The sequence below is a fragment of the Pipistrellus kuhlii genome, unplaced genomic scaffold, assembly GCF_014108245.1.
Source record: "Pipistrellus kuhlii isolate mPipKuh1 unplaced genomic scaffold, mPipKuh1.p scaffold_m20_p_1, whole genome shotgun sequence".
In the NCBI taxonomy this organism is placed as follows: domain Eukaryota; kingdom Metazoa; phylum Chordata; class Mammalia; order Chiroptera; family Vespertilionidae; genus Pipistrellus; species Pipistrellus kuhlii.
Window position 1 is genome coordinate 109,736,947 of NW_023425404.1, and position 24,029 is coordinate 109,760,975.

Below are 24,029 nucleotides of genomic sequence, written 5' to 3' on the forward strand. Positions count from 1 at the left end.
CCTGGGACCCTTCAGTCTGCAGGCTGACACTCTATCCACTGAGCCAAACCAGTTTTGGCTAAAATGTTACATTTTTAAGACAGCTATTTTATAGCTCCCCTGAATAACTGAGCCCAGTGCTTCATGCTGGAATTTAATAACTTATGTCTCTAAATTCCTGGGTAAAAAATAGTTTTCCTCTTTGAATAAAAGTTGCCATAGCAATTGACAAGCTTGTCAAACACCAAAGCCAATCATTAGTTTTTCAATATTTTCAAAGATGTGAGTAAAAATAAAGGTGTATTATAACATCCATATCAGCCATTGCAATTAGGCATCATGTATATTTTTGCAATTAATCATTATTTAAGTATAATGATATTCTTTATGTTAACTTTAAGACTACATATTGATTAATTACAGAGATATAGGAGTTAAGAGAAATGCCAGTTATTTTGTTAATTGCAATAATTATACTGAATTCTATAGTGAAAATCTGCAGTTTTAAAGAGGATAATATTTGGTATTTATGTGGAAATTTGCCAGGATCATAGAATCTGTTACATAATTCACCCAAAGATTACATCTCTGACTTTAGTGTTGCTGAACTGTTTATAATAATTCTAGCAATCAGAAAAAATAAAATTCTTATTTAAACTCACTGACAATTTTCTTCAAAATCACCCCTTTACATGATTCTCTGGGAAATTACATAAGCCATTATCACTTGTTATTCAGATCTGATGATTTCTGGCAAGATAGATTTAAATTTTCAGTTCTGCTATGTAATTAGCTAGAATACCAGAATTGAATGGGAGATGTTTGTTATACAGATCTATAAATCTCTAGATTAGTTGGTCTTATTCAGTGTGTTGCTCAAGTTGGGTCTCTTTTGGTTGCAAGTTAGGGAAACTTGTTTGTCAGTCAGGATTCTTTTAGTTGGCAATTACCCAACAAAAGTTGTTTTAACAATAAAAGAGGTTTCCTGGTTACCACACCCACGTGTGTACCAGATCAGGGATCTGACTTGTTCTTTGAATTGGTTGTTGTGTTATCGTCTATGTTTGCTGTGTCTTCAGGCTGGGTTTCCTCGTGGCAGTAACATGTGGGCAGCAGTTCAAGTCTCATGCCTACATTTCTCAGCAATCAGAATGAGAGAAAGAATCTCCTTTAAGCTTCTAATCTAGAAGCTCATTAGTTGACCATGCTCATGTGCTAGGGATTCCCACCAGCCCTTGTGGCCTTTGGAGTGACATGTGCAGAATGTCTTGTGCCCAATGGCAAGGAGGGGACCCACCTCAGAAGTTCCCAGTGGTGAAGCGCCAATCAACTGGGAAGACCCATTTGCTACATAGTCTCAATGCTTGTTACCCCTCTTCCCCCCAGAGCTCACATAACCAGTGTCTTGATCTTTTGGAAGAGAGCGCTATTAAACCTAATTGTTAAATCTCTTTTGTGCTGCATGGAATTGTATTCCTTCTTATTTCTTTGTATCTCCTTTTTTCGCCTTTTCTCCTTTCTCTGCATAATTTTCTTATCCATATTTACACAATTCAGTGTTAATCCCAGAGTTTAATTGGAGGTTTACTTGGGAACTTTCTAAAAAATCTTAAAGTTAACATATAATCACTGTTCTCAATATTTACATTTAGGGTCAATGTTTTTTATTTTAGTCATGCAGCAAAATCTACTAGTATTAGGAATATCCTCTTCCTTTATGCTTGTCATATATATTTGACAAAATTTCAAGAATAATTATATTTTATTTAATTATCACAACTAATAAATGCATTAGCCAATATTCACATCTCAAACATTATTATTCAAATCACAGACTCTCTATTCAATAGCCATTATTCTTACTATATATACTTGAATGTTTTAAAATATATTATATCTAGTGGCTGCACAAATTGATATGCACAATTATATTTGGTGGTAAAAAATTATTTGCAATTTGAATTAGTCAAGAATTATTTTATTGTCTGGAGGTTTATCTTCAATATTGCCTTTTAAAACATTTAAGACCTTGCACTGAGTGAGAGTCATGAAAAATAAAGGTTCTGTATCAGGCACCATGGTGATACTAATAATGAGAATTACATAAAAGTAAAATTTAGTAACCCCAAATTATAGAGAAAAAATATTATCCATTTCTAGGATCTTTGACTTAAAGCAGGCCCTAATGTAACCCCAACTTTAAAGAAGAGAAGTTTGCATTTGTTGTCACTCAGTGGTAATTATAGTTCAAGTTTTCATTAAATATTGAATAGTTCCAAGAGTGGCATTTCCTCTAGTCAGCAATTAGAGAGATTCCTGTAATATCATAGAAAGACTATTGTTTGTTTATAAATTTCATCTAAAGAAGCTTACTAATTATATAATTTTTAAATCTAATTAACATTCATTAGAGGTTAACTCCTTTAATTGTTTTGAAGAATACTAACATTTTTAATTTCATAGTACATTATTTGTTTGCATTTTAAGAATTTTTGGGACCGTGTCTTGTTCATTTCTTTTGAGAACTGATCATTTCTTTTTCTTTTTAATGAAACTGTCTATAACTCTGTAAATTATATAAATTGGATTAAATGCTTCTTTTCTCTCCAGCCTTATTGAGATATAATTGACATGTAACATTGTGTAAGTTTATCTATAAAATATGTTGATTTGGTACTTTAATATATTACAAAATAATTACCATGATAACATTAGCTGACACTGACATCATATCACATAATTACTGGTTCTTTGTTGTGGGGAGAACATTTAAAATCTACTCTCTTAAGCAACTTTCAAGTACATAATACTGTGCTTGTACTACAGTATTAACTATAGTCACCATGCTGTACAGGAGATTCCCAGAACTTATTCATTTTATAACTGGCAGTTTGTACTCTTTGACTAACATCTTCCCATTTCTCCAAAACCCCAGCCCCTGGTAACCACCATCCTACACTGTTACTATGAGTTCAGCTTTTTTAGATTGCATATATAAGAACATACAGTACTTATCTGTCTTTGGCTTGTTTCACTTAGCCCACTGCCCTCAAGGTCCATGCATGCTCTGTTCTTTATGTGCATTTTTCTCTGTTATTACAGGAGGATACAGATCACAATTACTATATATCTCGGATATATGGTCCATCTGATTCGGCCAGCCGGGGTTTGTGGGTGAACATAGACCAAATGGAAAAGGACAAAGTGAAGATTCATGGAATACTTTCCAATACTCATCGACAAGCTGCAGTAAGTGCTTTGACATTTCAAATTTATTTTTTCCTGCTGTGAAAAAAATGTGTTTTAATTGACATAGCAACATTTCTTGTTATCATCACATTCAAGTATATTTAGTTCTGCAAATGCAATTTAGATTAATAATTGCATATAAGGTATTATAGAAAATGAAAATAATTATTTTCAGAAGCCACCTTTAATTAAAATATTAATTAATTAAATTAATTAATAATTTTCCTAGTGAGAGGATGAGTGACATAGTCAATGTTGAGATAGATCTTGGATGATTTTCAGTTTTTTGTGATCCATAGTTTAGAGAATATACATTTTTAATTACATTAATTTAGTATCTCCCATTTTGCATGGGTTTCTTACTTTTGGTCTGAGAAAGATTTAACCAGAAATATTTGTGATTCCGATACACATAAAGACAAAGATAAGGATCTAAGAGAAGAAGTTTGATATAAAGGGAAAAATTAAACCTACCGTGTTTCCCCAAAAATAAAACATCCTCCGAAAATAAGACCTACTTACAGGTTTCCTTCTGAGTGAAATATAAGGCATCCCCCCGAAAATAAGCACCACCCCCAGGCTAAACATGAGAGATTTGGTCCACTTATTCTGAAAGAAATGGAGTCACAAGAAATTCACCAGGAAATTCAGGAATTGGATTGTTATGATGATGTTCCAGAAGATGATGACATGATTGTCATTGAATAAATGAGTAAATTCTTGATACTGTAGGATTCACAGTTTGTCTGGTTTGTGTTGACAACTACCATAGTACCGTACTGTATACAGGTAATAAATTTCCTTTATTTTCATTTAACAATAAATGTATACTGTATTCTTCTTCATGGAAAAATAAGACATCCCCTGAAAATAAGACCTAGTAGTTCATCTTTGGGAGCAAAAAATTAATATAAGACACTGTCTTATTTTCGGGGAAACAGGTTAGGAGTCTCCAATTATATTTTAAGCCTGAGTTCATTATTTACCATCTGTGGTTTTTTAAACAAATAATGTAACTATTCTGAGGCACAGTTTATACATCTGTGTGGTTGGGATGACAGGGGAAGTTATATAGGACTCACCTTACATGGTCGTTGTTATCCTTTTGTACCTAATAGACTGAATGCTTACACAGGTTAGCTGTTCAATGCTCACAACAATCCTATGATTCAATATTATTACTGTCCAGATATTGCAGATGAGAGAATGGAGTCTTGGAAAAATAGGAGTCTACCTACAAGTCTACTAGTAAGTGGTAAAATTAGGATGCTAATGGAAGCAGTTAAGCTCACCCTCAAAATGTGAATATAAAATTTATCACATTTGGTTTTCAGCAGATTTTGAGGATTGCTTCCTGATAAGTGCCTGATTTAACACTTTAGAAGTAATTTAGTTTTGTTTTCCTAGATAACTGCGGTGATCTTACTGTTAATGAGGTGATGTCTTGTTCAGTTTATTATGACTTAAAGTGAAAGAACTTTAACTTTTCAAGTATTCTGCCATTATTGATATAAAGACTCAAGGGGTTAAGTGTCTGAAAGAGGCATGGATTTGATAAATATAAAATATAAAAAATTTTGACGTAAGCCTTCATTGTATATAGATGCAGACTTTCCTATTTCAGGAGGTCAACTTCTAACAGTTAAAATGGAAGTTAATTATAATCCACAATGATGATTTAGTCAATTTCAATGTAGAGCAGTTTTCTGAGGCAGAGAAGCAAAGTAGTCAGGGTTAGAGTATCCTCCCGTACACTAAAAAGTGTGGGTTGTATTCCTATTCATAGCATGTATGGGAGACAACCTATGGGTGTCTCTCTCTTTCTCTCCCTCTCTCTCTCTCCTACCCTTCCTCTCCCAAATATATATATATATATCCCAGGGTTAGGATTAAAAACAAAACAAAGACACTACAAAGTAGCCAAGTAGCCACCTTTCCTTGCTGAATTTTACCATCTGGATTTTCCATATTCAAGCAACCCAAGGCAAGATTGATAAATGATTCATTGTTGGGTTTAGAATGGATCTTCAAAAGACAAAATGATTATAGTAGGACAATGTCTATTAGAAAGTTATTGCAACTTCGGTAAATCCCACTTTGCTTTAGAGAGAGAGAGAGAGAGAGAGAGAATGAGAGAGAGAGAGAACAAAGACAGATCAGGCTTAAATGCTCTCTCAAGTTTACGAGAAAGGAGGTTGGGAGTTATGGTTTGGGACTTTAAAGGGTGGGAAGGCAATTCATTTGGAGATGAAAAAGCAGATGTTTGTTAAATAAATGCTTGCTGGGCTATACTTAACAAAGAGACACAGTGAGGACTTTGATCAAAAGGTTCTTGCTAGCTTCCTTCCTGTCAATCACACTTAATTCATATTATCTAAGATGATAGCTCTCTTCCTGGAGCAAGTTTTCCATCTAAATTCCTTTAGGTAGGTAAGGTGTCAAAGGTTTTTCCTGAGTCTTTTTTCTTAAAAATATTCAGCTTTAAAAATAATATTCCAAAAGAATTATTTTAGAATGGAAAACTCTGCTTCCCTTCAATATTATTACTTAGTTTCCTTTTTTTCTTTGTTTGCTTATTTTGTTTTCTAAATTCTACATAAATATAAAATCATAAGGAATCTGTTTTATTCCTTAGCATCTGACTTATTTGATATTATCTGACTTATTTCACTTAGCATAATACTCTCCAGGTTAATCCATGTTGTTACAAATACAATAGTAAGATTTCATTTGTTTGTTTGCTTTTTGTTTGTTTGTTTTTTATGGCTGATAAATATTCCATTGTACATATACCACATCTTTTTTATTCATTTGTCTATTAATGGTCATTTAGGTTGCTTCCATATATTGGCTATTGTAAATAATGCTACAATGAATGTAGGGCTACTTTCTTTTTTGAATTAGTGTTATATCTTTTTGAATTAGTGTTATAGATTTCTTGAGATAAATACCCAAACATGAAATTTCTGGATCATATGTTAGTTCTACTTTTAATTTTTCAAAAAACCTCCATATTTTTTTTCCATAGTGGCTGCACCAATTTACATTCCATTCAATAGTACATGAGGGTTTTTTTTTTTTCTAAAGTAGAAAAATGTGCCACTTGGACTCCATTTAATTAAATTTTATATCTGAAACTTATAAATTAATGGATCATTAAAAACTCTTTTTTTACATTCTTTCTTTCATTAAAATTAGTATGAGATTTATAATTTGTAGAGTGATTCATGGTTTAACATGTCCTCAATTGGCCTCCCCACACTTCCAATCCTTCCTGGATCTCTCTGCTCTATTTCCATTATTCCTTCCACTGAGTAGAATCAGGTTTTTAGAGATGAGGACAGATTTCTAGTGTTAAGGTACCAGGGGGCTCAGTAATTTCCACAGAACCTCTCCCTTCAACCTTCACAGAGAACACACACCCCAAACCACAGCTGTTCTCCCTGTGATGTTACTGTGAGGTTTTAGCACAAGGGAAATGACCAATGGAAAACAAGACATCCACATTGACTTGGTTTACTGTGATGTTATAATTATCATAATTCTTGATGCAAAGCCCTCTGGTAATTTGGCTGCAAATATTTAATACCGAAGGGAAGGGTGAAATTTCTACAATCTCATCACCAAATGATATAATATGCATGTCCAAAGTAAAGAAAAAACAAAGGAAGAAGAAAAATTATATACCTAGAGGCAGACCCGGGGGCAGTTAATTAAGTAATCCAGCTCTGAGTAAGCAGAATGTAGAGTGAAAAAACTAGAAGATTGATTTTTCTGAAGACACACCTACCTTCGTCTTTCCTGGCTTCCTCAGAATTAATCAGAGGAAGACAAAGGAGTGTCTGACTTAATAGCATAAATTTTTAAAATATGTTTTTCCCTCTTCCACCATCACTCATAAATATGGTCCAAAGCCATTTTGGGATCATAAATTAATATTCTAGGAAGAGAGGGAGGGTGGAAACAGTAAAAGTTGTCCCTGTTCTCCATTAACAATAATCCTATATAATAGGGGGCTAATATGCAAATTGACTGAAAGGTGGAATGACCAATTGCTATGATGCGCACTGACCACCAGGGGGCAGCCTCACAATGCAGGAGCAGCTTCCTGGTGCTCAGTGCACTCCCACAGTGGGAGTACTGCTCAGACAGACGCCGGGCTCACAGATGGCGAGTGCAGCAGTGGTGGTGGGAGACTCTCCTGCCTCCAAAGCAGCACTAAGGATATCTGACTAACAGCTTCGGCCCACTCTCCACCTAAGCCATCAGTCAGACATCCGCCAAGGGCTCCCGGACTGCGAGAGGGCATAGGCTGAGTTGAGGGCCTCCCGAGTACACAAATTTCATGCACTAGGCCTCTAGTATCTTAAAATTTCACAGCTGAGTATTTGTTTCCAAATCATTTAATTCGCATTTCACATGACAGAACACCTAATTTCTCTTTCTTTTTATATGTAAGATATATTAGTATTTATATTACATATATATATTGCAATTTGATTACATGTTCTTTCAAACCTCCCCATTGTGCATTTTGTTTTAAATAACATTTCTTAAGTCATTACAAAAAAAAATAAAATAAAAAGCAGATGTTAAAACCTACTTTTACCTTTGACAAATTAAAGGAAGAATCTTGTATTCCTAGATAAAGTTGAAAAAACTTGCAGTAAGTCCCTACCAGATGGCAAGCAATGAGCCAGACACTTTATATTCTATTACTGGTACTTATTTGTTTTGGGGTGTTGTGCTTATTTGTTTTTCATTATTGAAAGTAATACAGTTGTAAGGTTGTAGCTCTGGAAGTTTCTAACTACAAACCTAGTGACATGTTGGTACTTGTCTCTTTCCCTCTGTGTGGGACTTCAAATTTTATAATTTTGATATTTTTCTATATTTCTAAATCATATACTTTCTCTTTTAAAAAAATATATTTTATTGATTTTTTTACAGAGAGGAAGGGAGAGAGAGAGTTAGAAACATCAATGAGAGAGAGTCATCCATCAGCTGCCTCTTGCACACCCCCTACTGGGGATATGCCCGCAACCAAGGTACATGCCCTTGACCGGAATCTAACCCGGGGCCCTTCAGTCCCCAAGCCGACGCTCTATCCATTGAGCCAAACCGCTCCCAGCTAAATCATATACTTTCATTGCTGGGCATAAAGTCTAATTCAATAATTAGTCACATTATAATTATTTTTCCTTCTGAAACTATGGCTTATGAAATTCTGCTTTACAACTTGATACCACTCTCTAGTGGAAGGAGTTTGGGGTTATATAAGTTATAAAACCTTGGCTGAAAATTATTTTTCTCAGATTTTGGACTCCCTGCATTTTACTTTTATAACCTGCCTATCTTGACTACCCTTTAGTTCTAATTTGAGAATAAAAATGAAATAGCTACGAAAATATCAAATAAAAATGAGATTGTAAATGCATTGTTATTTGAGAGTCCAAAAACATGATAAACCCCAAAGTAAGTTAATTTCTAAGTATTCTCTAAGAATAATGTTAGATAGATAATAATATCTATATTATATCTCCATATACTTTATTTTTCCAAGAAATTGTCAATGTGCTCTTTGCCAGTATAAGCCCACACTTAGCTTATAAAATTGTATCTTTCTCTATGTTAGTAAAAAAGACTGATTCTTTCTATAAGAAACCTCAGCAAAATGAAATGAAGTGCCATTCTGTACCTCTCTGTCATATTGCAGGCAAGATTTTTTATGAAACTTGTAGCTTTTGATATGGTGATTGTTCTAAATTTTAATAGCACTGTTCTTGGCAGAGATCCTCAGACTACTTGATTTATAAGCAGAAAGCTTCATTTAAAAAATGAAGTTTTCTGCAGTTTATTTTCTTTTTTCTCCCCCGCCAGGAAAATAGCATCATTTCTACTATCATTTCTGTCAGTCTTACATTTTCATAATGTTGATGTTTAGAGAGCTAAATTTGGATGCCAGTTGTGATTATATCCATTGTTTGCTCATATTACACAATTTCATTTTTTTCTGTGCATCAGAAAATCTACTGATAAGTGCTTATTTCTCTAAATGATTAACTCGAAAGACAATTTAAATTACTGTCTCTATTAGGATGTTATCGAGTCCACACAGTTCTGCCTGTGTCCTGTTCACACTATCTAACAAGTTGCTTTTACTTATTGTCCTTTGGGTTGGGTGAACACACTTGCTGCTCTCTGACTATTGAATTGTTTCATTTCAAGTCAGACATCCATAGTCCATTCACTCAGCCTTGCTTGCTTTTGCGCATGGGGTTTTCCTCCAGTTTCATAACAAACTGTGATGAGTTGTGTCTGCACATGTCTTTCCAGCTTGACTTTGGTTCCATTCACTTTACTGTTAGTATTTCGGTAGTCACCTACCAATTTTGATAATAATTCTCTCTCTACCGAAGAAGTGTTATTTGAGGGCTTTTGATCCACTCAGCAGAATCACCTGAGATCAGAGAAACTGACTTCTGTTCCTCTGGGTTCCAGGGAAGCAGGCTGGTCCAGCTGCCTCAGAGCCAGGAAGTAAAGGAGAGAGCTAGCCTTTAAGAACACATTCATAATACATTAAACACTTCTCAGGCCCATTTAAGTTGCTGAGTTTAGTAAACTCCTTTTGCTGATCTAATTATATAAATAGATGTATATTACTAATCATGTAAGATACCCTTGATACCCTTCCTGAGCCTAAGAACCAGATTTCAGACATTGCAGGTCCTTTGGTGATGCTTGAAGATAGTGGCAGCCTTACGAAGCCCCCAGTGATCAATTCTTATGCATATAACAAGCCAAAGCGAGACATTTTCTTTAAAAAAAAAAATCATTCTTGAGTTTATCATATTTCAGTTCAATGCCATCTTAAATCTCCATATTGTGTCTTTAGTGGGTTTGGGCACCATTCTTTATGTAAAATTAGCATAAGAAAATTGGGAGGTAATTTTATATGTTCTCTGTTACCAGTGATGGCTATAAAATAATTCTGGATAGGTAAATATCTACTCAACTTTTTAAAGTCACAAGTGAGGTGAATGCTTGAGGTTTCTATGAAACTCTCTTAGATTCCACATTAATTGGTCATAAACATAAAGCTGCTAAAATAGGACACTCAGCCGAAACCAGTTTGGCTCAATGGATAGAGCGTCGGCTTGGGGACTGAAGGGTCCTGGGTTCGATTCCGGTCAAGGGAATATACCTTGGTTGTGGGCATATCCCCAGTAGGGGGTGTGCAAGAGGCAGCTGATTGATGACTCTCTCTCATCTATGTTTCTAACTGTGTATCTCTCTCCCTTCCTCTCTATACAAAATCAATAAAATATATTTAAAAAAATAAAATAAAATAAAATAGGACACTCAGCATGCCTCAGGTGGAATAATTAAGCCCATTTATTCCTGTCTTTCATCCTGGATTCTCTTCTCCAACTTATTTTTTATTATTTTTTCTGGGATCTCTCCATGAACCCAGGAAGACGTACTAGTGGTTAATTTTAGATAACGTGAGTACAAAACATTCTCATCCTGAAGCTTCTCAGTGACTAAGCTTCCACATGACTATTTTGTATGAGAAAAGTTGGCAAAATGTTAATGAAATAGAATATTTCTTACAAGTGACTACACTAAAAGCAAGTAGATTTAATTCCTGCGAAACATCTTAAAGTATAAAAGGTAAAAGACAAGACATTTTTAGATGAAGATTTCCTTGACAAGTTAGTATTTTGTACCTTTAAAAATATTTTATAGCTATTTTCAATATACTTTATTTTTGTCTGTTTCTTCTTACCAATTATAACCTATATCTTAAGTTGTAGATGATTACCCTGAGGCAGAGATTTTCAAAATCTTTTTCATCTCCTGTCACCTATAAACTAATTACTAAAATTCCTCATCACATGGAAAAAGATATAATTTTTGCCGACCTGACAAAAAAAAAATAGCCATAATTTATATTCATTCACACCAGATGGCTATTGTTTTGTTGACTGTTGTCATTTTTTAAAATTTGATAATCTAAAGGAAAAGAGGTCAGTGCTTCAGACTAAAGAGTCACGTACTGCATGTTTTAAAAATTCTTGCATCACACCTCTTTGAGCACACAGGTTGGAAATCACTGCCCTAGGGAAGAATCAACATGTCACATGGTTTATTTATACATTGGCTTACCACCGGAACTTTGTTGTGCCTGCAGCCAGCCCCAGAAAATGGATGTCTCTTTCTTCACTATGTTGCTCTGTTAAAATGCCAATGTGTCTGGAAAATGTGAATGTGTCCGGAAGTGAACCTCCTGTAAGCTACTCTCATTGTAATATGCTAAGTGTCCTACCTATCAGTCGACTAGTTTCTAGGACATGCATTGACCACCAGGGGGCAGATACTCCAATGGATAGGTTAGCTTGCAGCTGAGATCTGGCCAATGGGGACAGGGCAAGAGGCCCTGACATGCCCTGGAGCCCTCCAGCAGTCCTTCCCCAGCTAGTCAACCCTAGGTCCCTCCCTGACCAGCCAGCCCCCATCAGCCCTATCGGAACTGGGCAAGACAGCCCCAATCAGCCTTTGATTGCAGGCCAGACCGAGGGACCCCAACCATGCATGGATTTGTACACTAGGCCCCTAGTTTAAGATGTAATGCCAGAAATTTTTATCATGCATCAGCTGAGAAAAATATGACAAGTAAGATTCACTCTTGGTAAATAGGCCAAGTTTAGGCACCTGAGCCCTGCTTCCAGACAGATTAACCTGTAGATAATGCTAGAGCTGTGGTCGGCAAACTGTGGCTCACAAGCCACATGCGGCTATTTGGCCCCTTGATTGTAGCTCTTCCACAAAATTCCAAGGCCTTGGCGAATCTATTTTGAATAAGTGGCATTAGAAGAAGTTTAAGTTTAAAAAATTTGGCTCTCAAAAGAAATTTCAGTTGTTGTACTGTTGATATTTGGCTCTGTTGACTAATGAGTTTACTGACCACTCTACCAGCTAGAGTGTCAAAGGAGCAGCTCTGAGGGACCATGTTGAGAGGCATCAATTTCCTTAATTTTTGAAAAGTCCAGAAGTTGGCAAATGTGATTAGATATAATAAATATTGGTGATATGCATAAAATATATAAGGGCCTCTTTCTATTATTTTTGTAACTTTCTAAAATTTGAAAATAGTTTCAAAAACAAAATTAAGAAAAAGAGAAGTTAGCAAAAGAGGAGTTAACTTGGAAGACTTAACATTGAACTTGGCCCAATTTCAACCTGTAATTAACTTTTGAATTTTTTGTCACTTCTGATTACTTTGCCTGTATTGAATTTCAAATCACATCATGTCTGCTGAGGGGCAGCTTGGAAATAGTGTTTAAGGAGATGGACTTAAGCTGCCTGGATTTTGAGTCTGTCCCCCCTCCCCCAACCCCTACTTTGCCAACTACTAGCTCATTGATTTTGAGCATGCTATTTACTCTATTAGTTCCTCCCTGTAAAATGGAATGATAAGAGTATCAACTTTTTAAGGTTGACATTAGAATTAAAAGATTTAACATTTGTACAGTGCTTAATTCAGTGGCTGGAACTGTGTTGTAGATGTCTGTTTCATTGATACTAGTAATCATCATACAAATATTTAGCTTTAAAACAGTCACTTTCCACTGACAGGAAAGGGAGGACAGATTGTAATGAATGAGGCAAGTGAGAGACTTTTCAAACTGCAAAGGATAAACTAATAGGGGTATTTTTTCTGCCTACCCTGATTGAGAATCACTGGTCAAGGAAGTAACAAGAGTGTCATTGCCCTCAGGTGTACTAGGGCTGCACAGAGCATTAGCAAATCATTGCTTTAAAGGTACATGTTCTGCTATGCTTCAATTCCTCAAATGGAAAAATTCAGGACATGTAAGTGCTACCAGGCAAAGCAAGATGATGTTATCCAGAATCAAGTCTATTTATCCTTTTAATCCATTTCACGCTTGTCAAAGTTCTTACAGCAGTTGTTTTAGAGTTCCAAAGACCATTGATATAACAGCAAGTTTTGCTACTCGAAGTGAGCTCCCTGAGGAGAACTTATTAGAAACACAGAATTTTAGCCCATTCACCCCCAGACCTACCAATTCAGAATCTGCATTTTAACTAGAACCCTAAACATTTTCTATGTACACTCTGGCTTGAGAAGCCTTAGGAGGATCCACTGCCTTGCTTCTAGAGCAGGGTAAAAAAATCCAGAATTGGCTTTTTCTGCTTCTCACCCTCCCCCACCTACCCTTCAGGGGCTTCTTTATAAAATCCTGTTGTACTTTCTCTGAGCCCTTGAACTTACTGTTTGTTGTTCTGCACCCTGCCTGAAGGCTAGTTACTTAACAAATTTGAATAATTCTCAAAACGTCCAAGTATAGGCAGGCCCCTATAAGTCAGGTGTTTGCTGGCAGCCATGCAATGTGAGCGGCCAGAGATATGGTGCTAGTTCACTTACTCTGCTTCACATGAGCGAGCATCAGGTAACTGCAAAATGTTTACATGTTGTTTTCTAATTTATGAATAGTCCCCTGCACAGTGTCATTCGATATGCAGGGTTAATGAAGTTATCAATTCTGTTATGAAAAAAAGCACTGAAGCGGTTAGAATCCCTAACTCAGAAAATCAATTCAATTGATGGGCTTTTCTTTTCTTTTTTCCTTAAAAGACTGAATAGCCAGTCTCTTGTCCTTACATTTGCATATTGATTAGCCAATTTCCCTGAACAATTTGATCTTTTAATTAGGTTTGCAGTGTTTTCAGTCACTGGATCAATGACCCATGTCCTGTTCTCTCCTCCCAGACTGTGAGAGTTGGTTAAAATACCATTTTATAACAAATCCTTGATTATAAAAGCATTATGAATTATTGTGCCCACTGCAGCTATTTTTTCCCCCTGAAATATACTCAGCTCATTTTTGGACTAGAAGCAGGATCTTACTTTAGGGCCTATCAAAAGAAGTGTGTATTACTATTCCACATGTATATGCCTCTCCACAGTCCATTTTCACTCTTTAATAGTTGCTTGTTGTGGAAACATGTCAATTAAAATGTTTCTATCTATATAGCTACAAACATACATGTGTATATGCTTATATTTATATCCCTTCACTATCTTTCAGTTTATAGTACTGTTAGGAGTGAACTGACTTCAGTTACACAGGGGAATAAATCAGTGAAGGGCAATTACCATTAAGAATCATAAAAAAGGAAAGAAATGTTCTGGTTGTTTAGAAAATAGGTCCCTGGATCTATCCTCGGGATGTAAGAAATGGAAGCATCTGAGCCCCAGTGTGGAAAATAGAAGTGGTTTGTGCCCATCACCTGGTGAGAAGGGGCCTGCTCGTTGCCAGCAGGCCTCTGTGGGGTGTGGCACACTGTGGCTCCATCCACCTGCTGCTCTGTTAGTCTAGTCCCCATCATTCCATGCATTTCATCTGAGAAGACTGTTCTACACCTTTTTCAGATTTTGTCTTTTTTTTTCTTTTCTTTTTACTATGGCCTCATGCATTGTTATTACATGTTAAAGAAAATTGTTACATCTAGTAAGAGCAAAAACATGTGACTGACAATATTAAAGGTTCCAGGTAGAAAACACAGTTATGGAAAGTCTGAAGACATGTAGGAAAAGAATTGCCTCGTATAAAAGAAGAGGGATAGAATGATGTAGTGTTTGAGACAGTGTTTTGGAGCCAAACCTATGTGAATTGAAATCCTGGCTGCACTCCTTACTGTGGTGTGAATTTACTACTCAACATTTTTTTGTTAAGTTTTTAAAAAATAATTTCAGGCTTATAAAAAATTATGTAAGGATTATTGAAAGAGTTCCCATATGTCTTTTACTCCCCAGCTTTACCAAATGTTAACACCTTACGTACTCATGGTACAATTATCAATACCAAGAAATTAACATTGTTACTATACTCTTAACTAAGCTCTAGGCCTTACTCATAATTTGTAAATCATCCCCTTTTTTCTTATCCAGAATCCAATCTAGGATGCACACTGCACTTATTTATCCAATCTCCTGGTCTCCTCATTCTTTCTTTGTCTCTACACATTCAAAGAGTATTGGCCAGTTATTGGTTTGGGGTTTGTCTTAAAACCTTTGTGTCTTCCTGAGGAAACACAGGTCTCTGCTTTTGGCCAGAATAACACAGCGATGGTATTTTGTCCTCCTTTGTGTATCATATCAGGAGGCATATGATGTCTGTATGTCTTGTCGCTGGTGATGATATCTTTGATCATCTGCTTAATGTGATGTCTGTCAGGTTTTGTTTCTTTGCTGTAAAGTCACTGTTGTTTTTTTTCTCATATTTATCAAGTATCTTTTTGCAAGATATTTCACAACTGTACAAATATTCTGTTTTTATCATATGTTCACCTTATTTTAGCTTTCGTACTTGCTAAAAACAGATAAAATTCTTAGCATAATGTCTGATATATTAAATGTTAATTTCATTCTCCTATCATTAGTGAACACAGTAGTCATAATTACTTCAATATAATACAAACAAGGGCATCATAATATTTCTCAGGAACATAATATCTAATTGTGCCATGATTCTATTAGAGAAGTAATTTGCCTGCATTATTATTAGAGACAACACATACTAAATCATTTCCAGCTATTGATTAGGTATCAAAGAGGAGAACATGTTTAGGAAACTTGTTTTAAGGAACTATGCTAGATACCTTCATGTACATGAGCTGATATTAGCCACTATCCAGTGAGTGTTTGTGAAGGGGCAAGTGTTATTTGATCGTTTAATCCTTATAATCTTTAAAGAAGTATCTGGACTTTACAGATGAGCAAACTTTAAAGGAGTTAAATGACTATGAAATCACACAGCTTCTAAGAATCAAACTGGGATGTAATTTAAAGTACCTATTATTTCAAAACATGTTAGACCATTCAAAATTTAGGAAAGGACCATTTAAAATTTAAAAATATTTCTCCATCTAGTTCCATTAAAAGAAGATTGTAAAATGTGTATCTTATGGTTAACAAAGGAGCGAGGCTGCACTAATCTATCTTAAGCACTAATAGGTGAATGTGTTTTATTTGGGCCTCATTCATTTTTGAGAAAGACAATCAATTGTTACTTGCATTCTAGAAGAATATGTTACATCCCAGTTAAGAAATTTAGTTTATTCAGAGTTATCTATTAAAGAAGTTATCTAGTAAGTAGTGACTATTTAATCATTTTCAGCTATTAGAGATATAAATCTTACTAGAAATAAGATCATTTATTCAGTTAGTTCAGATAAAAGCCAGTATCATTATAAAGAGCCATTTCGATAAAACAAAATGTAATTTTTCTCAAGTTTTGCAACCCTTCTCAAAGTTAATACCTGGCATAAATAAATATATTGAAAATGATTTGACTCAATATTTTTTAACTACTTTTTCAAAACAATAGCATAAATCCCACTTTACTACTATTACTACTTAAGACAATATCTCAGCTATTAGAAAGCTTCAAAATAAATAAAAAACTTATTTGGATTATTAAAAATGGAATGTTAAGATACATGTATAGAAATTAATGGTTAACCCATGAATTTATTTTTCAACAAATAAATGCTCCTATATTTTTAAGACCCTTTCTATCATGGACTTAGGACATCATCAATTATTAAAAGTTGAGTTGCCGCCAATTTTCATTCCATAAGCTGCTCTCAGCAGGATTATGCCTTATAAAAATGGCATAAAGACTTGGGAGAACCAGAAATGTAGCTTTATTACTGTAAAGAAGAACCTGTCTTAAAACAAAGAGCAGTTTTTATTAATGACATTAAAAATGTTTTGAGAATTATAAAAGTTTCTTTTTCTGATTCTTAATTCTTTTTTTATTAATAATTTTTTATTGTTCATAGTATTACAAAAGTTCCTCATTTTCCCCCTCCACCAAGTTCCCACCACACTCTCTGCCCTTTCCCCACCCTCCATTGTCCTCATCCATAGGTGCACAGATTATATTCAGTCTCTTCCCGCATCCACCACTCCTCTTCCCTGAGAATCATCAGTCCACACCCGTCCATACCTCTGATTCTATTATATTAAACAGTTAATATTGTTCATCAGGTATTTTAATTCCCTTGATTTTTAGATTCACTTGTTAATAGTTACATATTTGTTGTTCATAATTTTTATCTTTATTTTCTTATTCTTACTAAAGAACCCCTTTCAGCAATTCATATAATTCTGCTTTGGCAGTGATGAACTCCTTTAGCTTTTTTTTTATTTGTGAAGTTCTTTATCTGGCCTTCGATTCTGCTGGGTAGAATATTTTTGGCTGTAGGTTCTTGCTATTCATCACCTTGAATATTTCTTGCCATTCCTGTCTGGCCTGCATGGTTTCTGTTGAGAAATCAGCTGACAATCGGATGGGTGCTCCTTTATAGGGAACTACCTGCTTTGCTCTTGCTGCTTTTAATATTCTCTCTTTGTCTTTTGCTCTTGGGATTTTAATTATGATGTGTCTTGGTGTGGTCCTCTTTGGATTCCTTTTGTTTGGGATTCTGTGTGCTTCCTGGACTTGTAAGTCTATTTCTTTCACCAGGTGGGGGAAGTTTTCTGTCACTATTTCTTTCAGTATGTTTTTGATATCTTGCTCTCTGTCATTTTTTGGGACATCCATAATTCTGATGTTGGTTCACTTGAAGTTGTCCCAGAGGTTTCTTACACTATCTTCAACTTTTTGGATTCTCTTGTCTTCTTGCTTCTGTGGAGGAGTGTCCTCTAGCTCTTTGTGTTCCCAATCTTTGACTTGATTCTTGTGATCTTCCATTCTGTTTTTAGGACTCTGTATAACTCTGTATAATATTTTTTATTTCAGAGAATGTATTCTTTATTTCTAGTTGTTCCTTTATTATTTCTAGTTGATTCCTTTTCATATCTTCATAGGTCTTGTTTATTTTATCAGCCTTTTCTAGGAGATTCTTGAAAAACCTTATAAGCGTGGTTTTGAACTCTATATCCAGTTGCTTTTTGTTCCCCATTTCTTTCATTTGTGATCTGTTTCCTTGTCTCGGCATTTTCGCTGCTTCCCTGAGTTGGTAGGGTGGGAGGATCAGCTGTATCTATGCCAGGAGACCGCCTTATTCAACTAGACTTGGAAAACTGCAAGAGCCTCTGTGCTCAGCTTGGATGGGGCAGAGTTTCAGGGTGGAGCCTACAGTCTTGGCCTCCAGTTAGCCTCACCCTATGAGGTTCCTAAGTCTCAGTGTTTCTCATTGTCCTTTGGTACTCGCTGCAAGCACCTCTGAGAGAAAGGTACCCTAGATTTTAGCCCACTACCAGACAGTCTAGTCTCTACCACAACGAGCCCACAACTGGGGTTCAGTGCAGTTGGAAGTGGGGTTAAGAGCAGTCCAGAGCTTATGTCTCCTTCCCGCTAGGGTAGGGGTGTTGAACTCAATCAGAGAAGGGGCCAAATCTAAAATCCAGCCTAAATCGCAGGCCGAATGGTTTACTGAACAGTCATAAACTGTCATTGTGATGGAAACACAGCGGAGTGCAGTGATGACAGCGCGGTGTGGGCCACATTGCAAGGCCTGGCGGGATGGATTTGGCCCGCGGGCCTTGTGTTTGACACATGTGCGCTAGGGCAATCCAGCGGCTCAATCAATAGTCTGTCCTCTGCGCGAAATGTGCGCGACTTAGGGCTCTGCCCTCCGCAGCTCCCCTGAGCTTTCGCCTTACAGTCCAGATTCCCTCTGTATGAGCCTGGGGTCTGAGGGTCTTGCCCAGAACTGGGGTTCAGTGCAGTCGGAACTGGGGATCAGCACAGTCCGGAGCTTTTGTCTCCTTCCTGCTAGGGCAATCCAGCGGCTCAATCAACAGTCTGTCCTCTGCGCGAAATGTGTGCCCCTCCGGGGCTCTGCCTTCACAGCTCCCCTGAGCTTCTGCCTCACAGCCCAGATTCCCTCTGTATGTGTCTGGGTCCCCAGGGTCTCGCTTAGAACTGGGGTTCAGTGCTGTCAGAACTGGGGTTCAGCACAGTCTGGAGCTTTTATCTCCTTCCCACTAGGGAACACCAGCCAGGCACTCAGCCACCCCTCCTCTCGGGCTCCGTCCTCTCCACGCTCGCAATGTGTCTCCATACCTTAGGCTTTTACAGCTCCTCTGATTTTCCTTCTGATTTTCTCTTTCCTTCTTGTTGTAGAATTTCCAGTCAGTCAACTTTCCTGTAGTTCTGGGTAATGTCCACTTTATATTTTAGTTGTATTTTTTGAAATTGTTGTGTGAGGCTGCAGTTAGGCGGTTACCTATGCCTCCATCTTGGTTTTTGAGTCTGATTCTTTTTTTAATTCTTCTTAAGCAGTTTCTGTCTTCAAGCTTTTACTGGCCCTAATTAATTTACCTTTGTAATACAACTGAGAAATAGGCAAACAGGGGAAACTGGGATAGTGTGTATGTTGGATTAAAATTATTGTATTATTAAAAAGAATTTTAAAAGATAATAATTAGTGAGAAGACAAATAGCAATAGACATAAGAAAATTATGTTAAAGAGGCAATAAAAGGTGTGAATACACTTAGAAATCTAGGAGTATGACCCTGATTAAGTCTAATAGTCAGTCCCAAACAGTACTTTCTCTTGTCTGATATTTGGTCCTGTCCAAAATGTCCCCAAAACACTCATTGAGATATGTGGCCCATGACAAAAGGTCCTGGATATTTGGTCTAAAACATCCATGGACACATTTGGTCCACACCAACCCATTTACATAACCTCTTGTGCCATTCATTACTAGCTAAACTACTGAGGCAAGAAGGCTATTATGGCCAATGCAGCCACAATGCAATTATTGGACAGATAAGACATGATAATATATTTTATGAGTTAATCCTATAAATCAAAGTTATAAATGCATATTATGGACTATTTGAACCCAGGGCGTATTCTTGGACATTTTGGACAGGACCAAATGTCTACTGATGATAATGTTAGGGACCATGTTGTGGAGAGAGGATGATGTGTTTTTTAAGACCATAGTCATTTATTGGCTATACCTGCCATACCTTAACACCAAACCACATGGGATCTATGAATCTATTTCATCAAACTCTTCAAAGGAAATTTCATAGATTTATCCTTCTCCACATGAAGAAGGATGCTTTATTTGCTTGTCTAAAAAATATCATACCTCATCTTTCAAGTAGTAACTCCTTTCCAGAGTGCAAGGAAGCAGTAAATTCAGTTGATCGCATCTATGTCGCTCATGCTCTTGAAAGTTTCATTTCTGAATTTTTATTTGGTATTTTGACCAGATTATTAATTAATTGACTGTGTCTTTAGATGACAGTTTTCCTGAATCATTTTCCCTTTTACATTAGGTATTTCTTAAGGGATGATATCCAAGATAGGATAATGTTCAAGGTATAGTAATGATACCATAATTTCAATGCTATGTGTTTTTTTTTGTTGATAATGGCTTTTTTGTGACAGTGTACAGGATTCTGGTGTTCTTTCTGGTTACAGTTAATGGAACACTCACTAATTAATGACACAGCAGGCCTTCTCACACCTAACCAGAATAAATAACTCTTTTTCCTGTATTCACCATCTCAATTTGTGTCACTGTAATCCACTTGGTCATTCAGCTAGGAACCTGTCCTTTAATCTAGACTGTCTTCTCTCACTCCCGACTGTTATATCTAATGAATCATGGCATCCTTCCAATTTTATTTTCTACACATGTAGGATGTCCCAAATTATAAAGGCAAGTGTTTATTAAAATGCATTTCATTTTCAAAATTGAGCTATCAGCTGTTAAAGTGTGTATACATGTTTTTGGGATAACCTGTCGTTTGATTCATACCTTTGGGTCCCTTCTAGCTGTAGTTTCTTTTAAAGAGTCAGTCTCAGTGCCATCTCCTCTGGGTTCGGTGTCTTTCCTGGTCCTTACTCTGCCTGCTCCTTTCCTTTATCCTTCTGTGATCTGCCTTATCACTTGATGAACTCCTTGGAGGAAGGAACTGGGTGGCACTTATTTACTGTTTTTTCTTTAGTCCTTGATTCAGTGTCTGACATATATATATATATATATATGGATATATATATATATATATATATATATATATATATATATATATAGTGTTGAATAATTGATTGTTGACTGCATGATTGAATGAATAAAACTTCCTTCAGCTTCCCAATGCCTGTTTTATATATTATACAGAGACAGAATGATTATCCAATTATCCAAAGGTAATTATGTTAAGTATGTCATCATTTTGCTTCAAAGTACTTCATGGGATTCTAGTGTTTGTTTTTGTTTATGCTTTAGTGGTATTTTTTTGTGTGAATATATGGGTGGATATGTGTTTTTTAAAGAGGAATAATAATTTTCAAAAATTTCTCTTTACTTTGTTTTAAATATCTAAGTAATGAAGCACATTTCCTTCAGTGTCAATTAAACCTGGATTTAGATTCTAGTTTTCTACTTGGGCCATGCTTAATTACTCCTTGCTGAGTTAGTTTGACTTCAAAGCAGTTATAATATGAACCTTACGCAGTTGCTTTATATATGAACGAATATGTAGAAAATGCTACATGAGATAGAGTAGAAAGATATAATGTGAGCTAAGAAATGAAGGTATGACTCTCTGAGGATGTGACACTTTGCTGTTCCCTTTGATGCTTTGCCCCATATTCCTCTGCCTGCTGAGTTCACCTAAAACTGTGGGTATAGTTTCTAACCTACCAGTAACTTTCCAGCCCAAATGCTATATCTCTGCTTCTGGCTGAGAGTACAAATAAGTGTAGTCTGGGGAAGATGGGGAGTTAACCACCCCCAGGAGCAACCATCAATCAATAGGGAACAGGAGATGATGGATAGTGTCCCAATCCTAACCACCAATGAAATGATCCTAAGGCATGTTTTCCTACTGTTTCTCAGAGTCTCCAATGGGAGACCTGGTTGTAGTGGTAGCACAGCCAACAATTGCACCTATGACTGGTTTCTCTCTTCTCATGTTTCCCACTTTCTTTAGAAAATGCTTCCAAAGAATGATCCACCCCTAAGCCATTCTGTAGGATTGGTATTGGGGTAACCAAAGCTTAAAGAATATGGAAGCCACGATTGACTGAGAGATCATAACAGTCAGAAGACACATCATGTAAAAGTACCATAGCCAATAGTTAAGGGTGGAAGTTTCAAGGAACTAAAAAAGTCCTGGATGCCTGGCCAGAGCCATGAAGGGGGGACTGTGAGGTAGCAGCCCAGGTAGTGGTGGGCTGTAGAACCGTTTTTACTTCTTTGGCATTAATGTGGGGACAGTGGGATTCTAGACTGAAAGATATGAAGTAGGGGAGTGATATACTAGATATTATTATGGAGAAAGAATTGTAGGAGAAATAAAATCAAGACACCTGTGATGAATTTATTACAATAATAGTGACCAGCACTTGGGGAAGGAGTAGGTAGTATCTGGAGAGACATGGGCAGATTTCACAACTATTATGAGGCTAGCATCTTTCTAAATTGTCCTTGCTGTTTCTTATCAGTGTGAAGCAGGCATGATGATAACTAAGGCAAATTGACCATTAAACAGGGGAACATTTCAGTCATTGATGTTGTTCTTCAAATTTTCTTTGAGAACTTTTTTGCTTTTTACAAAAGTCTTTACCTTATGGATTTATATGTCTCAACCTTGTTCTAAAAGTATTGAAATATCTGTGGTGGTAAAGAAACTCTGGTTCATCCTTGGTGCTAATTGATAGAGATTATTACTGATTATATGTCTAAACCAAACTCTTGTTGTGGAAGTGAGAAGGACAAAGAGCTGCAATTTTACTAACTTGCTCATGATCATTGAAATAAATTAGAATGCTGGAAAACAAGATAGTGTAGCAAGTGCCTTTATGAAATTATTGCTGACATCTTCTTTGAGACATATGATTTTGCTATTGAAGCTTTTATTTTAGAGTTATTGGTAACCACTCATTTCAGTTACTGCAGTGAAAATGAATTTTCTTGTTACATTAGTCAGCAAAAAATAAAAATGATAATAAACCCGTTCTGAAGATGCAGCATTCATTAAAAAGGAAAGAAAACGTAATTGAAAGTCACTGTAAATTTTGAATGATTAATTTCATGCCAAATAAGTTATTAAAAATCTCTGATGGATATAAAAAAGCAATCATTTGCGAAATTGGAAGGAGCTAAATTAAATCTAGATATACTTCTCTATTTTGTTTTTAATTTGTGCATTGGGAGAGATAATATAGAAACTGTTGAGTTTTAACACAATAGCCTTTTGCTATAGATAGTTGGTAATGCTTTTAGGGTTTAAACCAACTAATTAATTTCCCTCTGGATGTTTTTATAACAGTGGATAATTTTTGTTATAATTTACTACTTTTCTTCTGTGTTTTTTTTGTAATAATACATCTAGTTTATATTGTTTCAAGCATTCAAACAATATCAGGGTTTTTTGTTTCTTTGTTTTGCTGTGTTGTGTTGTATTTTGTTTTTGTTATTATATATGATATGTTATATGTACTTATTATATATAAAGTATGTAATATATAAATAAAATATATAATATTAAAGTATATGTGTATGTTTGTATGTATACATAACTTAAGCTTCAGACCCCTTTTTAAAAAACAGAGAGGTAAAATTTATAAACTTTTTTCCTAACTCTCCCCAAATTTTCTCTATACAAAGGAAAAGTATAACCAGCATTTATTATTCTTAATCTGTTTTCAAAAATAGACATAATATGCTGAACCTGGAGAGTTTATTATATCTAAAAAAATAAAATTGTCTGCAGGTCTCAGACTGTAGGTGCAG

At 35.8% G+C, this 24,029-nt stretch overlaps 1 protein-coding gene across 1 annotated transcript in view; it reads left to right on the plus strand.

The window, feature by feature from the left end:
* The window catches only part of PLXDC2 (plexin domain containing 2), a 416,442-nt gene that overhangs the window by 194,576 nt on the left and 197,837 nt on the right, over window positions 1–24,029 (plus strand). The window contains exon 3 of the mRNA XM_036459556.2: window positions 3,082–3,228. Coding sequence (XP_036315449.1) covers window positions 3,082–3,228 — 147 coding nt within the window. The remainder of the gene's footprint in view (window positions 1–3,081; window positions 3,229–24,029) is intronic.